Raw genomic sequence first — 27,937 nt, forward strand, 5'->3', positions numbered from 1 at the left:
TTTCGGCCTCCCCCCGCCCACTGCCACCCTCGCCTTGGGCTCCCCCACCTCGCCCTACCAGGACTGGCCCTGAGCCCAAGTTTTCTCTACCCTCTGTGAAGTCCATTTCAGCTGCTCCCCCAATTGTGGCTCCTGTGAGTCCGTCTGCGGCCAGAGCAGCCCCTCAGGGCACCGGCCCGAGTAGGAGCTACAGCCTCCATTAGCCTCCTGAATTATGCAGGAGCCGTGGTGGGTCGAAGCACTTTAGTGGGACCAAGCTGAGGAGAGGAGCCGGAATGGGTGGGTCTGGTGGGGGCGGGTGGGGTGGGAAGGAAGGATGGGTGCTGTGAGCAGAAGCTGCTGGGTACCAGACCCCCAAGGCAAGCCCCTTCCTTCCTGTGGGTTCTGGAGGAGGCAGATTCCCAGGCTCTTGTCTGATGAGGGCATTGCAGGCTTGCAAATCCCAGGCTGGCAGGTCTACAAGCTACTCCCACCCACGCCCGGCTCCTTGTGGCCTGGCCCAGCCAGGAGCACTAATGGGGAGTCTCATTGGCAAACAGGCTCCAGTAATGGCTGCAGCATGGTGGGCACTCAGTGGAGGTGGGGGGTTGGGGTAGAGCCCCTGGCAGAGCCGATAGGCCCAGCTGGACTGCAGGGTGGGGCAGGATTGTGTTCCAGAGTGCAACCCTTGGTTCCAGCCAGGGGCCACTGGGCTAGTCAGGGAGAGCTTCCGGGAAGCAGCACTGGCACTGGGGTATGGCCCCAATGTCTGCAGCGTCTGGTCAGCACAAGCCATAAATGCTGTCAAGACTCCTCCCCATATCCAGGCTTGAACTCTGTCTTTACGCCCCCACAGGTGCCTTGCAGATTGAGAGCAGCGAGGAATCGGACCAAGGCAAGTACGAGTGTGTGGCGACCAACTCTGCAGGCACACGCTACTCGGCCCCTGCCAACCTGTATGTGCGAGGTAAGGACTCAGGCAGTGCCTGGCCCTGTCTGCACAAAGCTGAGCTGCTCCTGCCGGGCATGCTGCCCAGAGCCCTTGGTGTGGACACACGGGGGGCTGTCATGGGCCCAGTCTCTCTTTCTTCCTGCCTCTTTCACAGCAGTCATGACAGCAGCAGCAGCAGCTCCCGCTGGGCAGCCTCCTGATGTCCGCCACTACTCTACCTTCCTTCCCTGCAGGCCCTTTGGGAAGCAGCCGCTCTTGGGAGCATTTATGTCTCTTGTAGGTCCTGCCACATGGGCCCAGAGCCCCATGGGAGTCTAGAGCCTTCCGAGCAGACATGTGTGAGTGTGTGTGTGTGCAGGCATGAACGTTTGTGTGTAAACGTGTACACCAGCCTGGTCTTCCGCCAGTCTGTCCTGTTCCCCACCCCCAGCAGGGTGGGCTCCAGGCCAGGTGTGCCTGCCCTCTGGCCAGGTCTGCCTAGGGCCTTCCTAGAGGGGGAGCTAGCTGTCCTGTCACCTGCTAGGACCCTTGAGTAGGGGTAGGCTGAGGCAGCCCTTCAGGTGAGCACCTACCATGTTCCAGTGTCCCTTGCTGGGACTAAGTGGATCATGCACTTTCACAAGTTCAGGTGCACAGCAGAGAGGGTCTGGGGACTGTTTTGGAGTGTCTAGTCTCTTCTATGATCACAGCCCAAGGGCGACCAAAGCTGACCACCTGCTGCTTCCTGAGACCACATTGAGTCTGGTGTGCACAGGGCCCGGGAGGGGCCTTGGGAGCCCCTCCTACCCCGCACTGTCCCCTCGCTTAGCTCTCCTGCACAGATGGGCATCATTAAAAGGGAACCCGTCTCTCTCAGGGGATTTGTGAAGGAAAGTGGATACAGCTTCCTTGCACTGATGATTTCATCACACTTAGTGCTTAGTGCAGCTTCACAAGGGTTGCCTCCTGTCTGCCCAGGGCCAGGCACAGGGTGGGACAATGGCAGTAGCCTGTCCCACCTTTTGGGGCTCCATGGTCAGACAGGGCAGAGAGAATTAGGCCATCAAGTATGTACTTACTGAAGGGCTGCTGTGTGTCAGGGCACAGGTTTCTGAGACACCACAGGCTCCCAGCCCGTTTGTTACTAGGCAAATTGCCTATCAATGGACGGTGCTTAATTGGAGTTGGGGGTGTAAGACGGGAGGTCCATGCTGCCTCCCTTGTTAGGTGTCCTGCACGTTGAGGCTCACCTGCGCTGTTCCAGGGCCTGTCTTAAGGAATGGCATCAGGGCAGGGAGGCCAGGAGCTTAAGAGCTACCTCAAAAGGCCAAGATGAATGTTGTGAATTACACAGCCTGCCCCATTCCCCACTGAAGCTCCAGGCAGAGCTTCTGACAGGCACACGGGCCTGACAGGTCCCCTCTAAGAGACGAGCAGCTGGAAAGACCATTCTTTGTCCAAGACCTGCACCCTCCCACCTGGACCATTCCAAATGTCAGGCGATCCTGACCAAGCACTTCCTCCAAAAGACCATAGGGTGGAGAGAGTGGAGGTCCTGGGGCTCAGCAAGAAAGCTGTATGGGCACATTTCCTGGGGCGGAGCTGCAGGAGGCCATGTAGAGGCAGGAGGAGGCCCAGACCCGAGGTTGGATGGACCCTGCGTTGTCATCTTGGCTGGGCAGTGTCCTCTGAAGTCACCATCACACTGGCCTCAGCCCTGAGGCAGGACAGTAGGTCTCTTTGGAGACGACCTGAGCTTGGCTATTGTAGCTGACAGCTTGAGCTCTGACCCTCAACCCGTTGGAGCCTCTCTGTCTATGGGGCCCCCACTGTCCATACGTGCTGGACTCAGTCAGGACTGACTAGCTCCTGCTATGTCCCCTCCCCCAACCCCACCAGGTCTTCCTGAATTGCCTTTCTGGCCATTCCCATGGCCTTTTGGGTAGGGAATGTGGGGGTTCTTTTAGTTTTAGCGCCACTTGCCCGGGACCCTAAAACAGGCTGTCCCAACCTGGCTTTTAGTTGTCTCTCCCGCTCTGTGTTGCATACACATTCCTGTCGGCCTTGCTATCTCAGAGCCAGTCCTAAGTCTGTCTCCCGGCCCTATCTGAACTTGCACCTGCCCTGCGCCGCTGAGAAGGACTTGCCCTAAGACAGGCCCTACTGTCCAGATTGTGGACACCTGGAAAGCCCTGCTCTTAGGACCCTTACCTCTGGGGTTGCCTCTGCCCTCTTCTCAGTCCTGGCACAGCTCCTGCTTTGTGCTCCCAGCAGTGCTGAGGGCCCACTGGCCCAGCTCCCCTAGCTCAGCCTCTGCTGTGCTGGCCCCCAGCTCAGTGTCCTGAGCTCTGTCTGTGGGTGGGCTGCCCATGGAGATTCCCCCGACCCCACCACCAGGGCTCGCCTGCCCGTCTGCTGGCCCGTGCCCACCCGCCCCCCTTCAGAGCAGCTGTGTTAATCCTCCAGGCCGGTGGGATGCCCTCCCTGGGCGTCAGCTAGCAGGATCTGAGCCTCAGCATCTGGGGGAGTGAAGTAGACTTGAGCCGGGTTTCTCACCCTTGGCACTATTAATGTTTCGGGCCAGGTAACTCTTAGTTGTGTGGGGCTGTCCTGTGCATGGTAGGATGTTTAGCAGCATCCCTGGCCCACTAGATGCCAGGAACACTCCGTAGTCATGACAACCCAGACTGTCTCCAGACCTTGCTCAGTGGCACCTGGAGAAACCCCCCCCCCCCCAGTTGAGAACCGCTGCTCGGGATGAATGGCCTCCCACTGGCAGCCATCTCCACCTGCCCTTCACTCTTGTCCAGTAAGCTCAAGGCCGCGTCTCCTCCTCAGATTTGGCCTCAGTGTCTACCCCACATCCCTCATCTGTCCCCCAGACTCTCGGGGCTCCCACTGCCTCTCTGAGGCCCTGCAGTTGATTCATTTAATGGGACAGTGAGTGTAAAGCTCCCGGCATGGCGCCAGGCATGCAGGAAGTGGTTGGCAGTCAGTAGCCACCGCTGTTGTTGGGATAGCATTGTTGGGAGATGGATGTGTCCTCCAGTGACGTCTGACTTTGCCCACAGTTGCACACAGCTCCACCCACAGTCTGGCAGGCCCAGGCATGCCTGGTGGACCGGCCTCTCTCTCTCACCATCCACCTCCCCACCCCCCCAGTGACTCACTCTCTCCTTCCATCCACAGCCTCTCTCTCCTCCAGCTCTCAGGACGTACAGCTGCCCGGGACAGGGCAGGGCCACACCATCTGCAGAGCCCGCCCTACCTGCCCCCGACTTTCCCCCCTCTTCAGAGAGCTGGCTGCTGGGCCACAGCTGTCTCTAAACAGGACGATATCTCCACGACCTTTCTCCCCACAGGTGCCCAGACCAGCTCCGCACACTGTGGTAGTGTGCAGCGTGGGGCTTCCTCATGGTGGCGGGGTTCTAGTGGCCCATGTTCCTGGTGGGTTTGTGGGCTGGGTGGGCTCCTACCCCAGAGCCCAGTTCTCTGGGTCTGTCCGAGCTGTGGGGTATGCGTGAGACATGGGGGCCTGCCTGTGCCCCCTTCTACCCCTCCCCGTCCCGCCCTTGGTGTCCCAACACCTGCCAGGGTGACTCAGCCCTGTCCACTGTGTCCTCCATGAGTCCTGAGTCTTTCGTGAGCGGCGTGGTCCGTGTGCACCTGCGTGCACGTGTGTGTGCGTGGGGCACAAGAGTCTTGTCTCGTTTCCGTGCTGTGTGGGCAGATGAAGGTTGGCCTGTTTTTACTCTCTCTGTGTTTCTCCTTGTCTTTTTTTTATTCCCTCCTCATCCTCATCGCACTCTGCCATCAACCCAAACTCTCATCTCTCAGATCAGCGAGAAGGTTGGTCCTTTTCACTTCTTATCCATCTACAGTTCGCCCGTCGATGGGATGCTCCCGTCAGTAGGGACCAGCGGGCACGGCCAGCTCCCTCGGGCTCGTTCCAGCCAGGCCTGCCCGCCAGTCAGGCTCTGCTCTCTGTTGTTTGGGCCGGCAGGCGGGCAGGACCAGGGGTGGGTGGGCAGGCCCCCCTGCCCCGCATGTTTCTGCTGCTTGGGTCCCTGATGCACCTCATATCTGCATGTCCCCTTAGCTGGGCTCTCCTGCAGGGGTGGTTGGGCAGGCATGGTGCATGGCACGAAGCTGCACCCCACCTTTGTGCCCCGGCCAGGCCAGATGTCTGTTCCAGGTGGAGCTCAGGCGAGGTTGTGGGAGCTGTAAGAGCCATAGTGCTTTATGTGTACCTGTGAGGCTTTCCACAACCCGCACTCACCTAAACTCCATGTTTGCCTGAGTTCAGCTGAAACCACTTGGAAGACAAAGGGAAAAGGCTCATCTAGAATGAGCTCACCCCTCCAGATCCTGCAGCACAGGACCAAAGTCCTGCAGTGTCTGCCCTGTCTTGCCCCTACCAAGGCTCAGTGGGGCACTGCCCTGTCCTGCCTACTGAGCTTAGTGACCGTGGCACAGGCTAGGTGGCGTCATCTTGGCTCACTGAAGAAATCTCCTATCCTCTTGTCTTTTCCCTCTCTGGCCAGATCCAAGTGAAAAGCTTCCCACCTACCCCAGGCCCCTCTGTCTGCCCGAGTCTCCCAGACATCTCACATTTCTTCAGCCCCAAGCTGGGTGCTGGACATTAAGACCCAAAGAGTTCACACCTGACTGAATGGTCAACTACAACTTAGTGAGGCCCACGTGGGAGCCCAGAAGAGACGCAGTCACAGGTTGGGAAGGGCTTCCTGGGGACTCTGCTCTAGCCCAGTCCAGAGCAGTTTTACATAGGGGCTAGCGGTTCTTCTTGTGTCACATGGTCTGATTGGTCAGAAGAGGCTCACCTGTCCACTGGGCTTTGTGCTGAGCCCCAGGGAGCAGAGCTGGGCCACCTGGTCCCCTCTGCATCATCTCGGGCTTGAGTTTCCTCCATGAGGGAGAGAGAGCCAGTGGGGAGGAGGGCTGCGGCCTCGGCTCAGATATCAGCCCTGAGCACCCATCCACATGCACTCCTGAGCTCAGGGGCATTTCGGTTACACCATTTCGCTGACCAGGCAGATCTATCCGGGCAGTCAGAAAACAGTCATCAGCAGAGACAGCCCAGCCCACAGCTGCCTCCCCCTATGCCCCTTTCCCCCCACCCACCTGGTCCCTGGTCCCTTGTCTGCCTTCCCCCATCAGTGGTCCCACCACAGATAAGCATGTGCACAAATATTTAACGGGAAGGCAGAAATGAGTTTCTAAATATTCCGGGGAGATTTGCTGGGCTGGTAATTTGTTTGGCGCTGATAATTACATCTTACATTTTTCTAGCTTTACTTAAAACTGTGTGCCGAGCGCGCCGGCATTTAATTACTGCTCTGCGGCAGCCACAAGGTTATTTATTAAAGAGTTATTTTATCTTGATACAGTGGATCCTGCCCCTTATCCCCTCCTTAATGTTGTGTTATTTTCATCAGAGAAATTTCCGCGAATGAATACAGATTGCGGGGCAGCCTCCCCCTGCGATTAGGCTGTCACTCCATTGAATGCTGGTGCCTCCGGGCGCCACACCACCCTATTATAGAGATTGTCAGCGCAAATAATTAGACTTAAAAGTTACAGCTGAAATATAATCCAGAAATGGCAGGGCCCTGTTTTGGAAATTGTCTATAAAATGTCAGCGCTCAGGATGCACAGGGAACCGTAAGAAACCAGTATTGTTGGAGCTAAAGATTAAACCCTAAGTGCATTTTTCCCGGCTCTGGTTTTTCCTCCCCTGCTGTTGATTCTGTCAGTAGACTGGGTCCTGGGCAAGTCCAGTCCCTTTTGGAGGCCCTATGTTTGTGACGGCGAGAGGAATGATGGGAAGGTGGGTGCTGCTGCCGTGAGGCGCCAGCCCGTCCTGGCTGTTGGGATGGGAGGCCTGTCCGGGCAGATGCAGGATGCGGGGTTCCACAGGCACTGGCGATCCCAGGAGGTCGTCTCTCCCTTCTCTGCCTGTGTGGCTGAAGCCCAGTGTCCTTGTGAAAGCATCAAGGGTTGCACACCCAGGAGTCTCTTGCCTAGTACTAAGGATGACCCTGAGGATCCCAAACTCATCCTCAGCCCCTAGAGTTCTCCCTTCCACCTGCATCTGTGTGTGTGTGTGTTGAGGGCGGGGGGGATAACTAAATAAAACTCTTCGCATTGTTAGTTCCTGTAGGGCCTCCATTTCCTAACAGAGAAACAGAAGACCTTGTCCTTTAGGTGCTATTTGGGGTAAAGTCCAGTCAACTTTCTGTACTGCTTAGGTTGAACCTAGGGTTTATTGATCAAGGACCTACTTCCTTTTCTTGGGGCTCTTTGTTCTTATTTCCAGGGATCTGAGCAGGCCTCAAGATTCCTCCATTGACTGGGGTCAAGCTTGCAGCCAAGACCTCTCCCCTGACACAGGCTCTCTTAAGTCCCATTCTTGTGCCAACTGGAGAATATATTCTGCTGCCAGCTATTCTTCTGGCCAACCCAGAAACTTCTCCCTGGAGCTTCCTGGGTCTCTTTATTTTTCAGCTGTCAGCCAGGGCTCAAAAGGACATGAGTTTATCACACAGACCTACTTGTAGTACATGCATAAACTTGGGCATGTCACTTAAAGTATCGGTCTTAAGTCGGTTGCTTTGTCTGTAAATGGGAGCATGGAAACCTTCAGCTCATAGTAACTGCTCACGAGTGGTTTCTCTTTCCCAAAATGCCGTGAACGAGAAGGAGATGAGGCAGCCACTGCTGAGAGACTCGGTCAGTTAAGGCTGCACCCCAGTGCTTTTCTGCTCGAGCCTGGCCTGTGCTAGAGAGACCCTGCGTTTCATTGGCAGGCCTGGGCCTGGTCTGCAGACAGACCTGCCTACGTTTCTGCTCCCATGGCCTGCCGCTCAGGCCTACCTCCAGAGCTCAGGGGGTGCCTACACCACCAGGCTAGTCAGTGATTCTGTCTGTGCCCTCTGGCTGCACCCTTGTGCAATTTGGGGAACATGCTCAGTAGAGGCTCTTTGTTGCAGCTTCTTGCCAGCTGTGCCCTGGGATCCACCATTTCTCTGCCACATAGAACTCTATCCGTGATGTGCTCTCATCATTCAGTGTAGACTTCCAGCGTTAGGACAAATGACAGAAACCCACTTATATCTGCTTAAGCAAAACAAGAAAACAGCTGTCTTACCATAGAAGTAGATTTGGTGTTAGGCCGGGCAGGACCCAGATATTTAAACAGCTTAGGTGGGCATTTTTTGTGTCCTTGTCTCTTAGCTCTGCTCGCCTGAGTTGACTGCTTTGTTATCAAGCAGGTCTCATGTTGTAAAAGGTGGTTTCCAGTCCCTCTAAGGTTAACCACCACAGTAGAGAGAAAAGGTCTCTGTTCTGATAGTTTTTGCAAAAGTTCCAAAGGCTGTATCTCATTAGCCAGATCTAGGTCACACACCTCACTTAGCAAGAATGGGGTGGTTCCTCTAAAGGAAATGAGGATGCCAGTTCTAAAAGGTAGCATGCTACATGTCTGTGAGACACTGAGACCCCAGTGAGCCTGGGGACACAGGGAAATGACCCAGCCTATGATACCAGTCATGCCTGGCCCACTTGGGACTTGCAGTGTTTCTGTTCTGTCTGGAGGCCTCCGCAGAGTGACGTGGTGTGGATGGAGGGGAGGCAGGAGCTGAGTACGGTGGGGTCCTGTAGTCTGGGCTGAGGAGTTGTTGGGGAACCATGCAGGAGCTTTTTCAACAGGGATGTGAGCAGATTTGTGCCAGCTGTTTGTGGAGGGCCAGCTACTGGGGCGGGGCCTGGAGGGGACGAGGCAGGAGAACAGTGCAGCCACCCAATGGAGCAATCCAGGGAAAGGTGATGGTGGCTTAGATTTTGGTGGTGCCAGTTGCCCGTGGAAATTAATGGGTTTGAAAAGTACTTTAGATAGTGTGTTAACAGGACCTGATGACTGCTGGATGTCTGGTCTCTAGGCCACAGCTTCACCCCCATGCAGGGAGGTTGGAGGTTGGAGCAGGTAGTCTCTGCGTTTGCTTCCAGCTCTGATGCTGTGGTTTTGCGCTGTGTGAGCAGCAGACTCTGAAACCTATAGTGCAGGTGCTTCTGATGGGGCACCATGGGTCTTGCATGTCTGGGCTCCCCAAGAAGGGTCCTCTAAGACCTACACTCTCAGTGGTACCCTCTGGTCACCTAGCCTTGCTGCCTGCCTTCTTTGGCCCTGTCCGCAGTGGTGCCCATGAAGGAGACACCCCGGCCTCTGCCCACCAGCTGCATGACCAGTCTGCATGACAAGAATGCCTGCCCATGGCTAGGTCTTGCCTGCCTTCCCTCCCTCTGCATGTTTCGGATGTCTTTGCCAAGCCTGCAACTTTGGGGGGCGGTCACTGGGCTGCACCTTGGACTGAGAAGCTCAGAACAGCTTCTGATCCATGGAGCCCAAGGCTGGAGGTTGTGGCCAGGCACAGCCACCCTCCCCCTTGAGATCCTTGTTCATTGGCGCCGAAAGTCGTCTGCTTGGCGCCCTCATCGTGTTATTGCCATCGTCATGCCCATCCTGCCCGCGGACCACGTTCCTGGCCCGCCCCGATGACCCCTTGCCCCTGCCCACCCCTCCTGAGGAGCAGACCCTCCTCTCGGGTTCCTAGGCTGTGCCTTGAGCATGGCTGAGGTACCAGCACGTGGTCGTGCTCCTACCCTCATCTCTTCCCCTTGGGCCTGGAGGTGGAGGTAGAGACTCCAGAGCAAGTGGCCATGTCACTCGCAGACTGACCCTCTGCCCTGCCCCAGCCACGCTCCCAAGGACCCTCCATCCTGGGGTGCCTGGACTTCTCTCACTGGTGCCCGAGTTAGCCGCTCTGGAAACCCTTGGTGGGGGGCATCAGGAGCAGATAGGGGTGGACACTGGAAGGTGACCTGGGATGTGGCCCTGACTAGGTCTGGCCCTTGCACTGAGTCCCTGTGTGATTCTGGGCAGACAGGACTTTTATGGGCCTCAGTTTTCTAGGCTGTAAAATGGGAGCTTGGTTGCGGATTCTCTTCGTGTTCCAGATAGTCCCTGAGTGGCGGCTACTTCTGACCCAAAAGTGGGGTGGGAGATTGTAAGCCGGGGCCCAAGGACTCCTTCCCTCCTATCTCTGAGGTGGGTTTGACTCTGCCAAGAGGGGCTTCCTGGATGAGGGGCCCCTGCCCTTCCGTCCTCCTGCATGTCTTGCCCAGCCTGTGAGTACCTCTCTCCCTCCTCCCACAGTGCGCCGTGTGGCTCCTCGTTTCTCCATCCCTCCCAGCAGCCAGGAGGTGATGCCGGGCGGCAGCGTGAACTTGACATGTGTCGCAGTGGGCGCGCCCATGCCCTACGTGAAGTGGATGATGGGGGCCGAGGAGCTCACCAAGGAGGACGAGATGCCAGTCGGCCGCAGTGTGCTGGAGCTCAGCAATGTCATGCACTCCGCCAACTATACTTGTGTGGCCATCTCCTCACTGGGCATGATCGAGGCCATGGCCCAGGTCACCGTGAAAGGTGAGTGGCAGTGACTCCCATGGGCATGCCTGCCGTGGCCTGTGGCCTGCCTTGTCGCAGAATGCAGCAGGAGTCCTGGCGCCCATGGGGGGCGAGAGTGACTGCTCTGAGGCCAGGGCGTGTCGGGGGTCTTTGCTCTCTCCTGGGTATACTGGCCCTGGGGTCCTCCTGGCCCTGGGGTCCTCCTGGCCTCAGTGCTGGAGGGAGGGGATTCTGTTGTTAATAGTCTTAATGGTAATGGCCAACAGGTACTGAGTCCTGGAGGCAGGCGCCAGGCTGGGAAGCACAGATTCCATCGTTCAGTCTCATCGTCACCCTGGGTGGCAGATGCTTTCATCATCCCCCTTTTACAAGCGAGGGAACTGAGAGACAGGGTCACACAGAAGTAATGATGGAGCCGAGACTTAAACCCTGGGGGTCTGATTCCACTATATTGCATCAGACCCTCTGGTGTCCTAGCCTCCTGGCAAGAAGGATGTGAAATACTAGTAGCCAAGGGGGATGTGGGCTCCCTGGAGCCCTAGGCGCACATACATAGCACATTCGTATGGGCTCCTTGCTTCCACTCTGCTTCCTCCAATCCATCCTCCAGTCTGCATCTTGAGTGGTCTTCTTAACGTGTAAAGCAGGATCATGTCACTCCCTTTAAAGAAGGGAAAAAGCCGTCTAGCCCCTTCTCATGGCTTTTAGGATAAAGACCAGGATCCTCCTGCGGCCTCCCTCATTGCTGTGCACCCCGCGTTGATGCTCGGGCTCCTCGCCCAGCCCTGGTCATCACTGGCTCCATCTTGCTCTCCAGGTCTCGGCTCTGTGAGGCCTTCCCTGATCACACCATCCCAGGAGATTCCCTGGCGTTTTCCCCACCTAGCACCCTGCTTTCTTCAGGCCTTGCACATACCAGCATCCTCATTATTGACGTGTTGGTTGCTTCTCTCTCACTGGAATACAAACTCCATGAGAGCAGGGAGCTGACTGACTGTGGCCTGTGTCCTCAGCCCCAGCACAGTTCCTGACTCTTGATAATTATTTGTTGAATGATTGTGGACCTGGGACTTCTCCACCTTCGATTTGAGCCAAGCCACAGTGTCTGTGAAGCCATCAGCCCCATCATTCTTTCTAAAATCCAAGGCCCTTCCCTAAGGAAATATCTTCCCCCTCCCCAGTCCATGTTACACATACCCGCCAATGGGTGAGCGCAGGTGAGCTGCAAAGGCAAGTCTCTGCTCCCCAGGCTGTGTGTCTCCCATCTGCATGGAACCTAGGCAGGCCACATCACCTCTGGGTCTGTTTGGTATATGAGTCCCAGGGGCTGATCCGGGAAGTCCCAGAAGTGACGTGAGTAGTCACTAGGTGACCCAAGGCTCCTAGGGCCGCTGTTAGGCCTGACCACCATCCTCCACTAGATATTCTCAGAGGTTACTGTGGGCTTTCCATGCTGTTCTTTAAGGTGGGCTGTGAGTGTCAACCCAACTGGTTGGATGACCCCCATGGGCAGGCCTGGCTCCTGGAGTCATGACCTTGGGCAGCCCTGAGCCTCCTGCTTTGTCCCCAGCTCTGCCGAAACCTCCGATTGACCTTGTGGTAACAGAGACGACTGCCACCAGCGTTACCCTGACATGGGACTCTGGGAACTCGGAGCCTGTGTCCTACTACGGCATTCAGTACCGAGCAGCGGGCACAGAGGGGCCCTACCAGGAGGTGGACGGCGTGGCCACTACTCGCTACAGCATTGGTGGCCTCAGCCCTTTTTCAGAATATGCCTTCCGTGTGCTGGCAGTGAACAGCATTGGGCGAGGACCTCCCAGTGAGGCCGTGCGAGCACGCACAGGGGAGCAGGCTCCGTCCAGCCCACCGCGCCGTGTGCAGGCACGCATGCTGAGTGCCAGCACCATGCTGGTGCAGTGGGAGCCGCCTGAGGAGCCCAACGGCCTGGTGCGGGGCTACCGTGTCTACTATACTCCCGACTCCCGCCGCCCCCTGAGCGCCTGGCACAAGCACAACACAGATGCGGGGCTTCTCACCACTGTGGGCAGCATGCTGCCTGGCATCACCTACAGCCTGCGCGTACTGGCCTTCACCGCTGTGGGCGACGGCCCACCCAGCCCCACCATCCAGGTCAAGACGCAGCAGGGAGGTAGGTGTGGGCAGTGTGCTGACTGGACAGCCGTGGCAGAGCTGCGGTGTGCAAGGCTGCGGCGTGCAAGGCTGCGGCAGCACCTCCTTCCTCAGGCCGTGCACTTGGGGGCTCTGGGAGGATGAGGGCCCGTATTCCACACCCATGTGGTCACTTGGGATGTCGGATAAGGGTGTGGGGTGAGGATCTGCCTTCCCTCGCCTCCTTCCCCTGGGTGTCCTGCTCTCGGGTGAGTTGGTAAGGCTGATGGCGCCTGGGCTGGGCTCTTGCAGTGCCTGCCCAGCCGGCCGACTTCCAGGCCGAGGTGGAGTCGGACACCAGGATCCAGCTCTCGTGGCTGCTACCCCCACAGGAACGGATCGTCAAATATGAGCTGGTGTACTGGGCGGCAGAGGATGAAGGCCAGCAGGTGAGTGCCCAGCAGGGACAAGAGAAGGGAGGAGGGCTCCTGGTCCGTAAGGGCTGTGGTAGGCTCACCCAGGCAGGCCTCGCTGGACTTCTGTAGTTATGTGGGCACAGTCCCTGGGCTTCTCCTTGGGGCTCTGTGGCTCATGCAACCTATGTGGTTCTGTAGTCTTTGTCACCCTGTGCTGGGGCAGTCACTAGGTCAGTCCTTGAGTTTCCCAGGCTGTGGCTCACATGGCCAGAGCACAGCCCCAAAGTTCTCCTGGGGGTCACATGGCCATGTGTTCTGTGAGGTGCCTGTGGCATAAGCCTGGCAGTGAGTCCCTTGTGTGGTCCAGGTAGTCAGTCATATGGCGTGAAGCCAGCCCTGGAGGCCATGTTGGGGACCAGCCTCTGACCTTTGAGGTCAAGCAGTCAGTGATGCTTTCTGCTCTTTCAGCGCAAGGTGACCTTCGATCCCACCTCCTCCTACACTCTGGAGGACTTGAAGCCTGACACGCTGTACCACTTCCAGCTGGCTGCCCGCTCTGAGATAGGAGTGGGTGTCTTTACCCCCACCATTGAGGCCCGCACTGCACAGTCCAGTAAGTGTCTCCTGAGGCCATTGCCTGCTACTGCTGGGCTGGGACACAGACGCATACACCCCCCCTCCCCCTCTACCAGGCAAGTGGTCAGGTCTACTGGGCCCTGGACTGGACTCTGGTCTGGGTTTCGGGTCCGGACCCCTAGAGAGGGACAGGTAAGTGCCCTCTGGTCTCCGTCCAGGCGGCTGATGCCCTCGCTTCTCCCTGCCTGACTCTTGCCCCCTCGTCCCCCCACACACCCCTTACCCCACCCAGGTAAGTTCTGTGTGTGTACGTCATCTTCCTCCACCCCTTAGCGCTGGTCACTAGCTGACTGGGCCATCCCCAGTGGTGGGGCCACAACAGTCGCTATGTCCCAGACCTGCTATGGCAGCCATACCCCCCCATATTCCCACATCTCATCTCCCCATCACCCACATTGCCTGCACCCTGCCCCCAACCATGAGAAGAAATGCGTGTGGGCCGTGCAGTGCACTGAGCCAACTGCACATAGGAGCACATCTGTAAGAATGCGACCGTGTGAGCATGTCCGTGTGCCCACACTGGGACTGTGTGGCCAGCCGTGTGTGGGACTGTCTGCTAGTCCGTTTGTCCGACGTCTTTGTGGTGCTGTGTCACTGTATCCCTACGTGTGTGAGGCTGATGCCGTGAGCATGTGTGTGACCGTGTCCAACCACCTGACAATGCAGATGGGTGTGTGTCAGGAAGTCTCTCTGTTGTGCTCCTGTAATTAGGTTCATAAGGCTGTTCTTAGGATTGGGATCCAGCGAGTGTGTCTCTGGGTGTCTGACCCATAACCCCGTCTGTGGGTCTGTGCAGGTCTCTCAATGACAGACTGTGAGACCATGGCCGGCTGTCCGGTCATGTGGCCACAGTGGGCCACTGTCCCTAAGGCTCTGTGTTATAACAGGGCTGTGGCTGGATGGATTGTGGCACTGAGACATCGAGCACATGGTGGTGACCTTAAGCGTGGTAGTGTCTGTGAGGCAGTCCACGTCACATGCAACTGTGCGAATGTCCCAGTGATGTCAGGGAGCCATGTGTGACCTGATGGTCATGAATTCATTCCACAAGTACCTCTTGTGTTCCTGCTGGGCACCAGGCTCCATGCACAGTACAGAGCTGGCAGCACGACCCTGACATGGCCTCTGCCCGCAGGGATCCTAGTCTAGTGGGGCAGACATCCGTTAAACCTGCCATTATCCAAATGAGCTTTTAATTATATTTGTGTCAAGTGCTGTGGAGGAGAGACACAGTGGAGAGATGATGGAATGGGAACCTCATCTGGTCTGGGGGTGTAAGGGAAGGCTTCCGGGGATGACACAGAGGCCTCAGGCAGGGGGTTATCAGTGCCAAGGCACTAAAGGAGGAAGGTACTTGGTTGTGGTGAGGGGTGAGCAGAAGGCCAGTGTGGCACAGCCGCCACACCACAGGGACAGAGGACAGGCAGGAGGGATCACTGGCTGCCGTGTGGAATGCATGCGGCCACCTGACAGGATCCTGGCGACCAGTGAAGAGGCCGTGCCGCAGTCTAGGCAGAAGACGACGGCTCAGGTGAAGTGGTGATGGTGGATCTGAGAGCTGTCTGGGATGCTGACTGCCTGGGACGTGGTGATGGGGGAGGTATGGGACTGCTGAGGATTCAGGAAGCACCAAGGGAATCCTCTGTTTCTGATGTGCAGTCCTGGGAGGAGAGTGGCAGCACTGCCGAGGGAAGGAAAGGGAGGGACAGAAGCAGGTACCGAAGCTCAAGGTGCCGTTTGCTGTCTGAATGGTGGTGCTTGCCAGGCTGCTGGAATCCAGGGCCTGCAGGAGGTGCAGGACCTTGAGGAGGATGGCTGAAAATGGGAGGAGATCCAGGAGAAGCGGTCTTGGAGGTGGGAAGAAGAGAGTTTCAAGAAGCAGACCAGACACTGCTGCTGAGGGGTCAGCCAGAGGAATGGGGAGTGTCTGCTGGAGCTAGGAACGTGGAGGAGTGGACCTGGACAGTTCGGGTAGCTTGAGGGACTGAAGCCAACTGGATTTCACGAGGTGTCATGGGAGGCGAGGAACTAAAGACGGGGAGCTCAGATGGTGGAAGTTTAGTCAGGAGGGAGGGGACCGCTGCAGCTGGGGGACCTTGGGGCTGAGGACGGGATTTGTCTTTTAAGATAGGAGAATCTCGAGCATATTTAAATGCTAGTGGGAAGAAGTTGACGAGAAGTAGAAAATACGGAAAAGAGAAGGATAATGGGAGGGTGAGGAGGAGGGAAAGCAGCAGAGCACCGGTGATGGGAGTGACTGGCCTTGGACAGGAGGGCACAGCCCTCCCTCCTGGGGGAGGAAAAGAGAGAATCGGTGCAAATACAGGTCTGTGCTGTCCGTGGGTTTGGTAGCAAGAGATGGCGGGAGCTGCTTTTGGGAGGCTTGGTTTTCTCTGCAAAGTAGAAGACAGGATCCTGTGCCAAGAGGAAGGGGGGTGACAGGAGCTGAAGGTCTTAGGAGCATGAGGAGGTTGAAACTGTTCTGTGTCACTTGGCAGAGTGCGCCGGGCAGAAAACAGGCTGGCAAGCTGTGTGGTGGGCCCAGGCAAGGCCACAGGGGATGTGGTCAGAGGGTGCCAGCTCGATTGGGCAGGTGACTTCTTCTACCCACCCCAGCGCCACCTTGGAGAGGGCAGAGAATTGGATTCATTCAGGGTTTAGTGTGGGCTGGGTAGGAGCGAGGAACAAGAAGGAGGCGAGGGAGTCTGGGATATTGGTAGGATGGTGGATGGACTTTATTGTCTAGTCTGAATATTGAGTGTGCTAAGGAGGGTAGGTTGATGGACGGAGGTCCCCATGGGGTGAAGAGCAGTGCCAGGGGCCTTGAGTAGCTTGGCTGGGACAAGAGGTGAGATCTGTGAGGGGACGTTGGAGGCCAGGGTTTGGGAGGTAGGGCCATTTCCAGCAGTGTCTATCCAGGGCCTGAGCCTAGCAGTGCTGGGGAGGTGAAAGCCTTGGAGATGAAGGGCTCTGGGGCCAGTGGGTTAAGAGGACTGCTGAAGTCACCTGGGCAGGGGATGGTGGCAGAACTTGAGATGGCAAGGAAGCCCGTGCAATAGCAGCAGAATCCTGAGGGGGGATAGTTCTGGAAGTGTCACTGGGAGCGAGGAGGACACAGGCCTACCTCTGAACCCCCAAGGAACCCGTTGAGTGAGAGCACCTCAGTCAGGTACTTTTTCTCCAAACTCCCCCAAGGGCTGTTGGCCTCCTTCACATCTGGCCTTCAGTCTCTGTGGTCACCTGTGGCTCAGGCAGGCACAGGCCGAGTCATCCTTGTGCTGGAAGAGCCATTGGGGCCACTTGTCCTCAGAAGACAAGAGCTAGCTGTGGGCACAGCATCTGGAGTTCTCTGTATATGGTTGTGTGTGTGACCGGGTGTGCAGGGCGGGGGTGGTGTGGCCCTGTGCTTATGTGCATCTGATGCTGTGTGTGTTTTGGGTGAGACAGCATATGCGTTTGAGGTGCTGTGCTAGAGCCCCATATGTGTGAGAGACACCATATGTGTGTGTGGGAGACACCGTGTATATGTGTGTGTGTGTGAGAAAGAGAGAAGGGAGAGGAAGAGAGGGAGTGTGCATGCACGTCTGTGGTCCAGAGGTAGCTGGGCTGTCTGGCAGCAGCGACAGCGGACTTCCTGGGGGGCCCTGGAATAGCCATTGCGTACTTGGGGAATGGCCTGTCTGGGTGAGTTTCCCTCCTCTGTGACTCGTCGCCGTGCCTGTGACCCGCCCCCTCCATCTGCCTGCTTCCCCTCATTTGTCTTTCCCAGCCCCCTCCGCCCCTCCCCAGAAGGTGACCTGTGTGAGCACGGGCTCTACCACAGTCCGGGTAAGTTGGGTCCCGCCGCCGGCCGACAGCCGCAATGGCGTTATCACCCAGTACTCGGTGGCCTACGAGGCAGTGGACGGCGAGGACCGGCGGCGGCATGTGGTGAACGGCATCAGCCGCGAGCACTCCAGCTGGGACCTGGTGGGCCTGGAGAAGTGGACGGAGTACCGGGTGTGGGTGCGGGCGCACACGGACGTGGGCCCCGGCCCCGACAGCAGCCCGGTGCTGGTGCGCACCAATGAGGACGGTAGGCAGTGGCCCTGAGGCGGGGGGCGGGGGGTGGCCTTCTGCCTGCACACTACCCAGCTGCACCCGGGTCCTTTGCCTCTCACAAGCCCAGGAGGACTCCTCTTCCTGGTGCAGGCTGAACGGCTAAATCTGGGGAGATGTAGCTTATGGGATAGCTTGTGCCCAAATCCCAGCCTTTGGTGCTGTCCCCAAGGCAGCTGGAGCCTTAAGAGGCTAAGGTGGAAGAAGCAGCCCCACCTAACATTTGAGAGGTCAAAGTTGGGAAGATGGGTGCGAGACACTCAAACCAGAATCAACGAGACTCCACTTGGGGTGGATATTGGCATGGTATGGGGCCCCAGGAGGAGATAGAACAGGTTGTGCTGTCTTTGGCGTAGTCGAAGGCCTCTCCCCTCCCCGCCAAGTGAGGTAGCCCTGAGCCATAGGGGTCGCAGGGTCCTGGGTTCTTCCCTCTTCCAGGCAGAGGGAGCCCTCCATGTTCTGCTCCAAGGACAGACCGTCTAAAGAGGCTACGTCAGGGCCTTTCCTGGGGCAGTAGGGTGCAAGGCGAGGCCCTGGAGTGTGCTGTGTCCACCTGAGCCAGGACATATACCATCTGACTTCCTTGTCTCCCGGTCCCCAGTGCCTAGTGGGCCACCACGGAAGGTAGAGGTGGAGCCACTGAACTCCACTGCTGTGCACGTCTCCTGGAAGCTGCCTGTCCCCAGCAAGCAGCACGGCCAGATCCGCGGCTACCAGGTCACCTATGTGCGGCTAGAGAATGGCGAGCCCCGAGGCCCACCCGTCATCCAGGATGTCATGCTGGCCGAGGCCCAGGTGCGCCCCTGGGAGGCGATGGGGTGGGAGGGTGGTTGAGACCAACGCGCTCACTTCCTCTTTGGAGCTTAGGTTTGCTTCCCTCCCCTGCCTGCCCTCAGATGGATTATGACACCGAGACATCCTACTGTGTCAGGCATGGGCGGCACTGAGACCAGGAGGTTAGGGCTAGGTTCCAGGAACACTCCCTCTGTCTCAGATCTACCCAAACTGTGCCAAACAAGACCCTGCCAGCCCCATCTGCCCTGGTGACAGTCCCAGCCTGGCAGTCACCGTCACTAGCACTGAGGAGCTCTGTCTCCACAGACCCAGGCCTTCATTGTCACCTTAGGCTGGACTTTTGAGACATGCCTTCCTCCTAGACAGTGCTAAATTGGGCAGCCACTCTTCCCATGGCCAAGGGCAGGGAGAGTTCTCCTGGGCAGTCTTCTCCCCCTCTCGGGCCATTGCCAAGTTCTGTGAATGGCCAGGCTGGAGTGTCGCTCTGTACCGGCCCCCAGGAGGCTGGCTCATCCCCTGATGTTTACTCTCAAGGGCTGGGCCGGCCAGACAGCCTCACATCTCCCTCCGTGCTTCTGTCCTCGGGATGATGATTCTTCCCATGCGTTTGGGGTGAGGTCCCTGGGGGTATCCTCAGCACTGAACTGCCATTCAGATGAAGAACCTGGGGTCCTGGGAGGCGATGTGAGTGGTCCAAATCTCCCAGTAAGTGGGGAGCTGAACTTGGATAAGAAGCCAGTTCTCCGGATTTCTGGGAAAGGGCTGTAATTGCTATTTCAAGTTCCCTCCCAAAATATTTTGCTGAAGAGTCATACCTGGTGTGGTGTGCTGTCAGGGTCTCCCCATCCAGAATCGGCCTGGGGGCATCCATGGAGCAGTGCTGAGCTCGCCCTGGGGGAAGGAGCCCAGATTCCCTCCAGTACCGCATGCCTTCCCTGTCCAGCTTTTCACCCCATCCTGGGTTGGAATGAGGTGCTGTCACATGCCCTGTGCTCTACGTGCTGTGCTTGGGGCGGACCCACCCACACAGGGACCTTTGTGTCTCCTACTGGGTTCAGCCCGCTGAACAAAATTCCTTTTTGCCTATAGGGTGCCCTTCTCTTCTCTTCAGCCTGCCGATGCCAGTGCATAGAGAACAGGGTGGAGAAGGTGGACATGTGTACCCGCGTGCATTCCTGGGGCAGGTTGAGGGCTCCTCCTGGAACCTCATTGGACACACCCACCCAGAAACATCCCAGGAATGGGCTCTCTTCAGCCCCTCCCATCCTAAGGGCCAGCAGCACAGCTGCAGCCAGTGGGGTTCCAGGGAAGCCACTTCGGGTGCCCCCTTCTGGTCCCAAATGGTTTGAAGGGAACTGGGCCATAGGAGGAAAGGCACTGACTGCCCTCTTGGCCCCAGACATCCTATGATGGGTAAACATGAGCCCAGACTCCAGGGAAGCCGACTGAAAACGGTGGGCCTGCCCTTGCGGCCCTGTGGGACTGAGGCATTGTGCGCCAAGCCAGTAGGAGAGCAGATGGGACCTGATCCCCAGCCTGGCCACAGGGCCTAGCTGTCCCCTGAGTGCCCTGTCAAGGATGCCACAGCCTGCCCTTCACCCAGCAGCACCATCTGCTAGACCCAGGGCCCCCATTTGTTCTGAAAGAGCCGTGGGGTACGTGCCCCCCACTAGTGTGTAGCCAGACTCATCTCCTTTTACGTGTGTCTTGACCTCAGGTTTGTCTGTTTCTCATGGTCTCTGACGGCACCTGCCTGTGTTCTCCTGTCCCTTTCTCATGGTCTCTGCTTTACTTCCTCTATTTCTGTCCCTTTCACTGACTATTTTTGTGTCTCATTTTCTTCTTTCCTCTGATCCCTTCCCATCCTTTCTCCCTCCATTTTGCTCCACATGCTTTGTCTCTCCCTTCTTCTCTCTCCCTTTGCCTTCTACACAGGAGATGTGCCCTGTGAGGACCTCCCTGCCCAGGCCTGGCTTGGACAGTGCAGGTCTCCCACCAGGCAAGGGATCTGGAGCAGAACTGGGCCCAGCCACACCTTAGAAAGTGGGGCCTATAGGGGCCTGTCAGTGGCCTCTCCCCATATCCTGTCCCACTCTCCTTGTAAGGACTTTCCAACAGAGCTTCCCAAAGTAGGAGGAACTTGGCACAATGGACAGAGACCAGACCAGCACTATGGGGGTGGTTGGGCTGGAGAACCCCATGGTACGTCTATCTTGGAAATGTCATGAACCATCTCCCTGGGTTGTGTTGTACATCTGCCAACCTCCAGTGCCACAGGACTACAGAATGGAGACGTTAGTCCCTCCACCTGTCTAGTTACTACATCTACACAAGCACCATGGCTGGCCTAAAAAAGAATGTATCAAGAAATAGCAACATTGCCATCCCTGAAACTTGCCTGCCTCCCATGAGATGTCAGGTATCTCTAGGAAGGTGCAGGGCTCTGAGTGCTTCCCCTGTACCTATAAGGCAGGACCCACGCTCTGAGTTTGGCAATCACACCTCCATCATCTTTCTGGCCAGCCGGCCTCACCCCCCAGCCACAGTACAGCTCTTACTGTCTCTGGGACACTTCTGCCTACGATGACTGTATAATTGATTGTTCCAACTGGGATACCTATGAAAATGAAAGGACACATTGAGTAATCATACCACAGCAACAAGCATAGGCCAGGACTGTCTCAGGCAAACCAGGGTGTACAGTCACCCTCCCTGCTCACCCATGCCGTCTTCCCTCCCCTCTGAGTTGTCGAGCCCACTGTCCAAGTCTTGCAGCCTGGCCCTCAAAGCACCTCCAGGTGGCATTTCTGATCCCTCAGTGGCCCGGAGCTCTCCCCTCCTCAGCGCGCTACACACAGTTGGGCTCATGAGGAAGGAACTGGAGTCTTCGGGTGGGGAGTGGTCCTGGAGTGCTACCTCATGGGCACTTAAGAGGCCTTGTCCTCCATCTGCCTTCCCTGGGCCAGGCTCCCTGCCGGCCAGAATCCTTCACATCCTGTCTCCCTTTCTCTCCCTCTCCCGCGGTCAGTGGCAACCAGAGGAGTCCGAGGACTATGTAAGTAACAGGTGTGCGAGCACGGACAAAACCTGGGTCAGGCTGGGCTCGTGGGCCACTCCCCCTCCCCTGCCTTCCCTCCAAGCCTGAGCTGCCAAGATCTACAGGGCACCAGCCACATCCGGAGAAAATAGGCGTTTCGACAGGAGCACTGAGCTGAGCAGCGATTGGCATTTCCTCTAATCCTTACTTCTTGCCTGTTGAGCTGCAATTTCAGGCCAATGTTCATGATGGACCAGGGCCCGGCCCTTGCTCTAGCCAGAAGGGGATGGAGTTAAATCTGATCCTGATTGTTAGGCCTTATTGATCCCTGAAGTGAAAAATCAATCACCTGTTCTGGGCCCAGGCTGGGAGGGGAGTCTGGAGAGCCGGGTTCTGGCATTGGTGCATTTGGGAGCCCCAGCCCTGGGAGACCCTCCAGCTGGGGCAGGAGGGGGCCTGTGTGGGGTTGGTGTTGGCTGCAGTGGCCCACCCAGGGCTCAGAGCTGGAGGAATACCAGGGCTGGTGGTGACAGCTCTGTTCCCACTGCACAGTGGTCCCTCCTTTCTTCCCACTCTTCCCTCTGTGTGGCGTGGCTTGGCCTCCCATGGTGTTTCTCAGCATGTCCGGTAATGATGCCTTGGCTGGACATGGGCATATGGACAGGGCCTGCCAAGGCGAGGGGACACTGCCTTGGCTGACTTCTCAGGCATCACTGGGCTGATGGGGAAGTGCATTCCCCAGGGTGGGGGTTCCCTGTCCTTGTCTTTCCTCCCTGTCTTGGGAGGTCCTGCAGGGCATAAGGTGTTTGCAGAGCCAGTGCCTTAATGGGGGTCAGATGGGGTCCTGACTTGGTCCTGCAGGCTAACACCTTGGCCCACCCCTGTACCTTGCTCTGTGGGTGTATGTAGGTGTACATTCTTATCTACAGGTGGCCTTCCGCCTGCTTATGCAGGAATAGCTATAGGCTGCATGCACGTGTGTGTCAGGAGCGATGCAAGATGCTATGTGTGTGCAAGGCCCTGTGCCCTGTGTGTCATGTGTACATAGATCTCACGAGGTGTCATTCATAGTGCAAAGGAGTGAAGGAACAGTGTGGCCCTTTGTTCTTGTCTGAAAGGAAGAATGAGCTGTCTGCCCCAGGCGTGTGGCTCCTGGGATGGGCGGGATCCTCCTGGGCACACATCCCACCTCCACCTGCCTGCCCTGCCTCCAGCAGAGGCCAGCATTGCACAGCACCCTCTTTCAGGACCTCTGGCCTTGTGTGCCCTGGGGACTCCCCACCAGCTAAGAGCCTGAGGTGGCTGGCCTGGTCTGGCCTCTCCTTGCTCTCCTGTGACGGGAATGGGCCCCTCCTCCTCCCTTAGGAAACCACCATCAGTAGCCTAACTCCAGAGACCACCTACTCCATTACTGTCGCCGCCTATACCACCAAAGGAGATGGTGCCCGAAGCAAGCCCAAGATCGTCACGACGACAGGGGCAGGTGAGTGAGGGGTCAGGGACAGAGCCAAGGGTGGGGCGTCGAGGAGGGCAGCACCAGAGCCCAGTGCGTGGTTGTTCAGTCCCAGGCCGGCCCACCATGATGGTCAGCACCACAGCCATGAACACCGCCCTGCTCCAGTGGCACCCACCCAAAGAGCTGCCTGGTGAGCTGCTGGGCTACCGGCTGCAGTACCACCGGGCCGACGAGGTCAGCCCCAACACCATAGATTTTGGCAAGGACGACCAGCACTTTACGGTCACCGGCCTGCACAAGGGGGCGACCTACATCTTCCGGCTTGCTGCCAAGAACCGGGCCGGCCTAGGTGAGGAGTTCAAGAAGGAGATCATGACCCCCGAGGATGTGCCCAGCGGCTTCCCCCAAAACCTGCGTGTGACAGGGCTGACTACCTCTACCACGGAACTGACCTGGGACCCTCCGGTGCTGGCGGAGAGGAACGGGCGTATCACCAACTACACCGTGGTATACCGTGACATCAACAGCCAGCAGGAGCTGCAGAACACCACTGTGGACACCTGCCTTACTCTCTTCAGCCTCAAGCCGGATACCACTTATGACGTCAAGGTCCGCGCACATACCAGCAAAGGCGCCGGCCCGCTCAGCCCCAGCATCCAGTCCCGGACCATGCCCATGGAGCAAGGTGTGTGCTGTGGGCATGCGGCTGCACCTGGGGAGCTCGGCTGTCCTTGACCCACTGATTTCTGGCGACTGATCCACCAGCCTCTGCTGTGTGACCCTCCAGTCTCTCATGACCGTGACCACTAACCTCTAGTGAACGGGCGCCACATTCTCGGTGTGTGACCCCCTGACTTCTGCTGTCTTGACCTATTGACCTCTTCTGTGTGACTCCAGTCTTTTGTGACCTTGACCCATTGATCTCTTTTGACTGTCACCATTCTTGAGTGTACGACGCTAATCTCTTGGGGCCACGACCCACTGACCTCTAATGAACATGCTCCACCGTGCTCTGGTGTGTGGCCACATGCTTCTCATGACCAAATCCCACTGACCTGTGATCGTTCTCACCTGGTGTCTGTGAGCTCCAGCTTTGACCCAAGCACTTGCGGAGATCCTTGACCGTGGGTGCTGTGGCATCTGCCGACTGGGTGCTTACTGTGTGGAAGATCTGGGGGGCTGGGAGCTGAACTGTGTAATTTGAAACTGGCTGGCAGTGGGGTGCATGGTTCTCTACAACCATTCCTAAGCCCTGCGCCCCAACAGGTATCTTCCTGGCGGGGAACCCTTCAGGCCATTCACTCTACCTGTTACACAGCCCGTACTGACTTCTTCCTTATGTTCCACAGTGTTTGCCAAGAACTTCCGGGTAGCAGCTGCAATGAAGACATCTGTGCTGCTCAGCTGGGAGGTTCCCGACTCCTACAAGTCGCCTGTACCCTTCAAGGTGGGTGAGGGCCACGGCCAGCCCAGCCCACACTCGAGATTGCTGCGGGCATTGTGTGCATTCATGATGCAGGATCCTGGTTAGGGGTGCATGCGAGCTCTGCCCTGCAGGCCAGGGATGGCACGCCTCCCCCATGTGCTGCCTGCCCCTTTCCCCGCAGATTCTATACAATGGGCAGAGTGTGGAGGTGGATGGGCACTCGATGCAGAAGCTGATCGCAGACCTGCAGCCAAACACAGAATACTCGTTCGTGCTGATGAATCGTGGCAGCAGTGCCGGGGGCCTGCAGCACCTTGTGTCCATCCGCACGGCCCCCGACCTCCTGCAGCACAAGCCGCTGCTTGCCTCCGCCTATATAGAGGATGGCCGCTTCACCCTCTCCATGCCCCACGTGCAGGACCCTTCTCTCATCAGGTGTGCAGAGGAGGCCTTGGGGAGGAGGGCAGGGCTAGTGACACACGCACAGGTAATGACAGTTCTGGTTCCTGCTCTGCCCCCTCCAGGTGGTTCTATGTGGTGGTTGTGCCCATTGACCGTGTGGGCGGGAGCTTGCTGACACCGAGGTGGAACACACCCGAGGAGCTGGAGCTGGACGAGGTATAGAGATGGGCCCAGGTGGCACTTACGATAGTCCCATGGCAGCGGTTGGCTGTGGCCCCAGTGGCTTCCCCAAATTGGAATTTCTCTGGCTGCTCTGGCTGGCAGCCGGCCTCTTCCCAGGGGAGAGGAACTCTTGCAGTGGCCCCCAGGAGTTTTAGAGAACTCCTAGAGGCTTACAGAGGATCCCCTGGAGGGGTTTGCCGAGGATTCCTGGGGTGAGAGGAAGCAGAGACATCTCTGCGGGTGTGGAGAGCCCCGAGTCCTGTAGATTTTAGAGGGTCTGGAGGCCAGAGTGGGGCTAGAACGGAGTCCCCAGCTCATTTGGAATCGCCGTCCTCTTCTCACAGCAGTGTGAAACCAGCTCATTCTAGTTAGGTAGAGAGGCAGGTTACCCAAAGGGTGTCTTTATACTGGGTTGGCGGGAAAGAGTGGCGTTGCCGTGTCTGGAGTCTGACATTTTTCTGTGAGGACAGTGGGCCAGGGAGTGGACGGGTTCGGGTCCCTTACACAGAAGGTGAGCTCCGGTCTCAGCCCAGGAAGCTAATGTCTCAGGCCACAGGCCCAGGGGCATGTGCTCCAAAGCCCGTGTGACTTTGTGCTCTGCTCCATCAGCTCCTGGAGGCCATCGAGCAGGGCGGTGGGGAGCAGCGGCGGCGGCGGCGGCAGACAGAGCGGCTGAAGCCGTACGTGGCCGCTCAGGTGGACGTGCTCCCCGAGACCTTCACCCTGGGGGACAAGAAGAGCTACCGGGGCTTCTACAACCGGCCCCTGTCCCCGGACCTGAGCTACCAGTGCTTTGTGCTCGCCTCCCTGAAGGAGCCTGTGGACCAGGTCTGCCTGAGCCGCCTAGGCCCTCAGCACCCCAAGACCCCAGGCCTGACCTGACACCAGGCCAGGCTCTAACACCCTGAGATCCCAGGCCTGGGGCAGCCCCAGAGACCCCAGACCTACACAAGAGATCTCAAGACACCAGTCCCTAGGACCCAGAAGGCCAGACCAAATCTCCCCTAGGGAGCCAGTCAGCTGACGGGGCTTAGGTCTGAGAGACCAGGCCCCCTGGCCCAGCACAGCCCAGCCCCAGAACCCTTTCTCTAAGTCTGGTGGGCAGAGGGTGGGAGATCTCAAACTGAGCTCACCAGCCGTGCTGTTCCTCCACTGGGCCACAGAAGCGCTATGCCTCCAGCCCCTACTCCGATGAGATCGTGGTCCAGGTGGCACCAGCCCAGCAGCAGGAGGAGCCTGAGATGCTGTGGGTGACAGGCCCCGTCCTGGCGGTCATCCTCATCATCCTCATTGTCATCGCCATCCTCCTGTTCAAGAGGTGAGTGCTGCGCTCAGGACTCCAGGGGACGGCCACCTGTCCCTGGACTCTCAGGCCCTCCAGGCATGGTGCATCCAGGCACAGGGCAGGCAGCACCAGCCTGCATCTCAGCCCCGGGCTCAGTGGGAAGCCAGGAAGAGCAGAAGCAGTGTGTGTGCACATGTATGTCTGTTACCTAGGTGTGGTAAGGAGCCGAGGTTCCACAGGGCTGGTTAACGTGCATCCGTAGGTGTGTGTCTCCATCTGTCTCTGGTGGATGTGAGCGTGTGTCTCTCTCAGCTTCCAAACACTGCCCTCTCCCGGCTTCCTACCTTCAGTACTTTTCTCTGCCACAATTATTAGATGGCTCCTCCTGCTTAGGCCTAGGGAGGTCTAGACCCAGCTGCAGGCCCACGTGCCCATGGACAATTACTTGGCAGACATCTATTGCATGCCTGCTGTGACCACCGCATCCACAGCTGTCCCAGACTCGGTATGTCTTGAAACTTCCCCGAAACCCACCTCCTGTCCCCCTAGTTACCTGTCAAACCTGGGTGTCACCCTCACCCCTCCTCTTCCCTCTGGCTCCACTATCTCCCATGAACCCTGTCCTGAATATCTCTGGATCTGCTCCTCCTGCCTGTCCCGGTGGGCTCCCCAGAAGATAACACACACGCAGGCAGCTGGGGACCTGGCCCACAGCACACTTCAGTCCTCTCTCTCAGGCAGTTGCAGCCACCTGCTCTTGGAGTCCCCCTTTCCCATCCATCTACCTTGCACCCTGAAAGGTACTGTCGAAGATTTAACTTTGTCACCTCAGTTATAAACTTTTTAGTGGCTCCCAAGATAAAACCCTACCTCTGAAACTTGACTCAAATGCCTGGCTAGTCTGGCCCCTGCCACCAGGTGTTGGGAGCAACATTGTCACACTGAATTAATACAGTTCCCACCAGCTCAGACTGTGCTTCCTCTACTCTGCAACTGTCCCGCTCCCTGCCCACCTGGCAACTGCCATCTCATCCTTTAGGACTCCCTTCCAGGCTCCGGTGTACACAAGGCTCTCCCCGGCCCCCACATGGCCCCCCCGGCTGTCCTCTGGCGATGCTTCAATGGGTACATCGCTGGGCCTGCATTTCTAGCACTCAGCATGAAGCTGAGCCCACAAGACACGTCAGTGAATGCTTGTTAGTGAACGCGTGTTGGTCCATGTGTCTGAACATGTCCCCACATATGAGTTCCTGTGCTCTGTGTCCCATCTCTCTCCTGCCCCTACCCCCTAACCTGCACCCAGTGCCTCCTTCCTGAAGAGTTAGCTTCTTCCTCCCAGGGTGAATAGGACAGGTTGTCGTGATCCAGGGCATGGAGACCTGTGGATGGGGACCTGCGTCGTGTCCCTCACACCTACTCACCCTCCTCCTCACTCCCATCTGGGTCTTGGTGTCTGTCAGGAGAGGCAGCTCCCTCCCTGTGATGCCATGTGGGTGCCATAAATAGGTCCCACAGTGTCCCCCATGTCAGGAGAGGACCTGAGTGCTTGGCGGAAACAGTGACCGTTCCTTTCTTCTGTCCTTGCCTGTCTTTCGGGACCTAGTAAACAAGAAAGGTAGGAGTCATTCCTTCTCTCTTCACACGCCTCCCCTTTCACT

At 57.6% G+C, this 27,937-nt stretch overlaps 1 protein-coding gene across 24 annotated transcripts in view; it reads left to right on the top strand.

The window, feature by feature from the left end:
- The window catches only part of PTPRF (protein tyrosine phosphatase receptor type F), an 86,793-nt gene that overhangs the window by 44,567 nt on the left and 14,289 nt on the right, over positions 1-27,937 (top strand). For 3 of the 24 annotated variants that reach the window (XM_033115081.1, XM_033115073.1, XM_033115077.1), the window contains 17 exons: positions 836-946; positions 4,748-4,759; positions 10,143-10,412; positions 11,965-12,546; positions 12,819-12,955; positions 13,391-13,535; positions 17,328-17,633; positions 18,258-18,451; positions 21,480-21,506; positions 22,854-22,971; positions 23,051-23,629; positions 24,294-24,391; positions 24,552-24,805; positions 24,895-24,988; positions 25,604-25,822; positions 26,158-26,312; positions 27,883-27,894. In XM_033115081.1, coding sequence (XP_032970972.1) covers positions 836-946; positions 4,748-4,759; positions 10,143-10,412; positions 11,965-12,546; positions 12,819-12,955; positions 13,391-13,535; positions 17,328-17,633; positions 18,258-18,451; positions 21,480-21,506; positions 22,854-22,971; positions 23,051-23,629; positions 24,294-24,391; positions 24,552-24,805; positions 24,895-24,988; positions 25,604-25,822; positions 26,158-26,312; positions 27,883-27,894 — 3,313 coding nt within the window. The remainder of the gene's footprint in view (positions 1-835; positions 947-4,747; positions 4,760-10,142; positions 10,413-11,964; positions 12,547-12,818; positions 12,956-13,390; positions 13,536-17,327; positions 17,634-18,257; positions 18,452-21,479; positions 21,507-22,853; positions 22,972-23,050; positions 23,630-24,293; positions 24,392-24,551; positions 24,806-24,894; positions 24,989-25,603; positions 25,823-26,157; positions 26,313-27,882; positions 27,895-27,937) is intronic. The other 21 variants (XM_033115074.1, XM_033115079.1, XM_033115084.1 and 18 more) reach the window with 16 other exon arrangements.

Source organism: Rhinolophus ferrumequinum, chromosome 9 (assembly GCF_004115265.2).
Source record: "Rhinolophus ferrumequinum isolate MPI-CBG mRhiFer1 chromosome 9, mRhiFer1_v1.p, whole genome shotgun sequence".
NCBI classification, from domain to species: Eukaryota; Metazoa; Chordata; class Mammalia; order Chiroptera; family Rhinolophidae; genus Rhinolophus; species Rhinolophus ferrumequinum.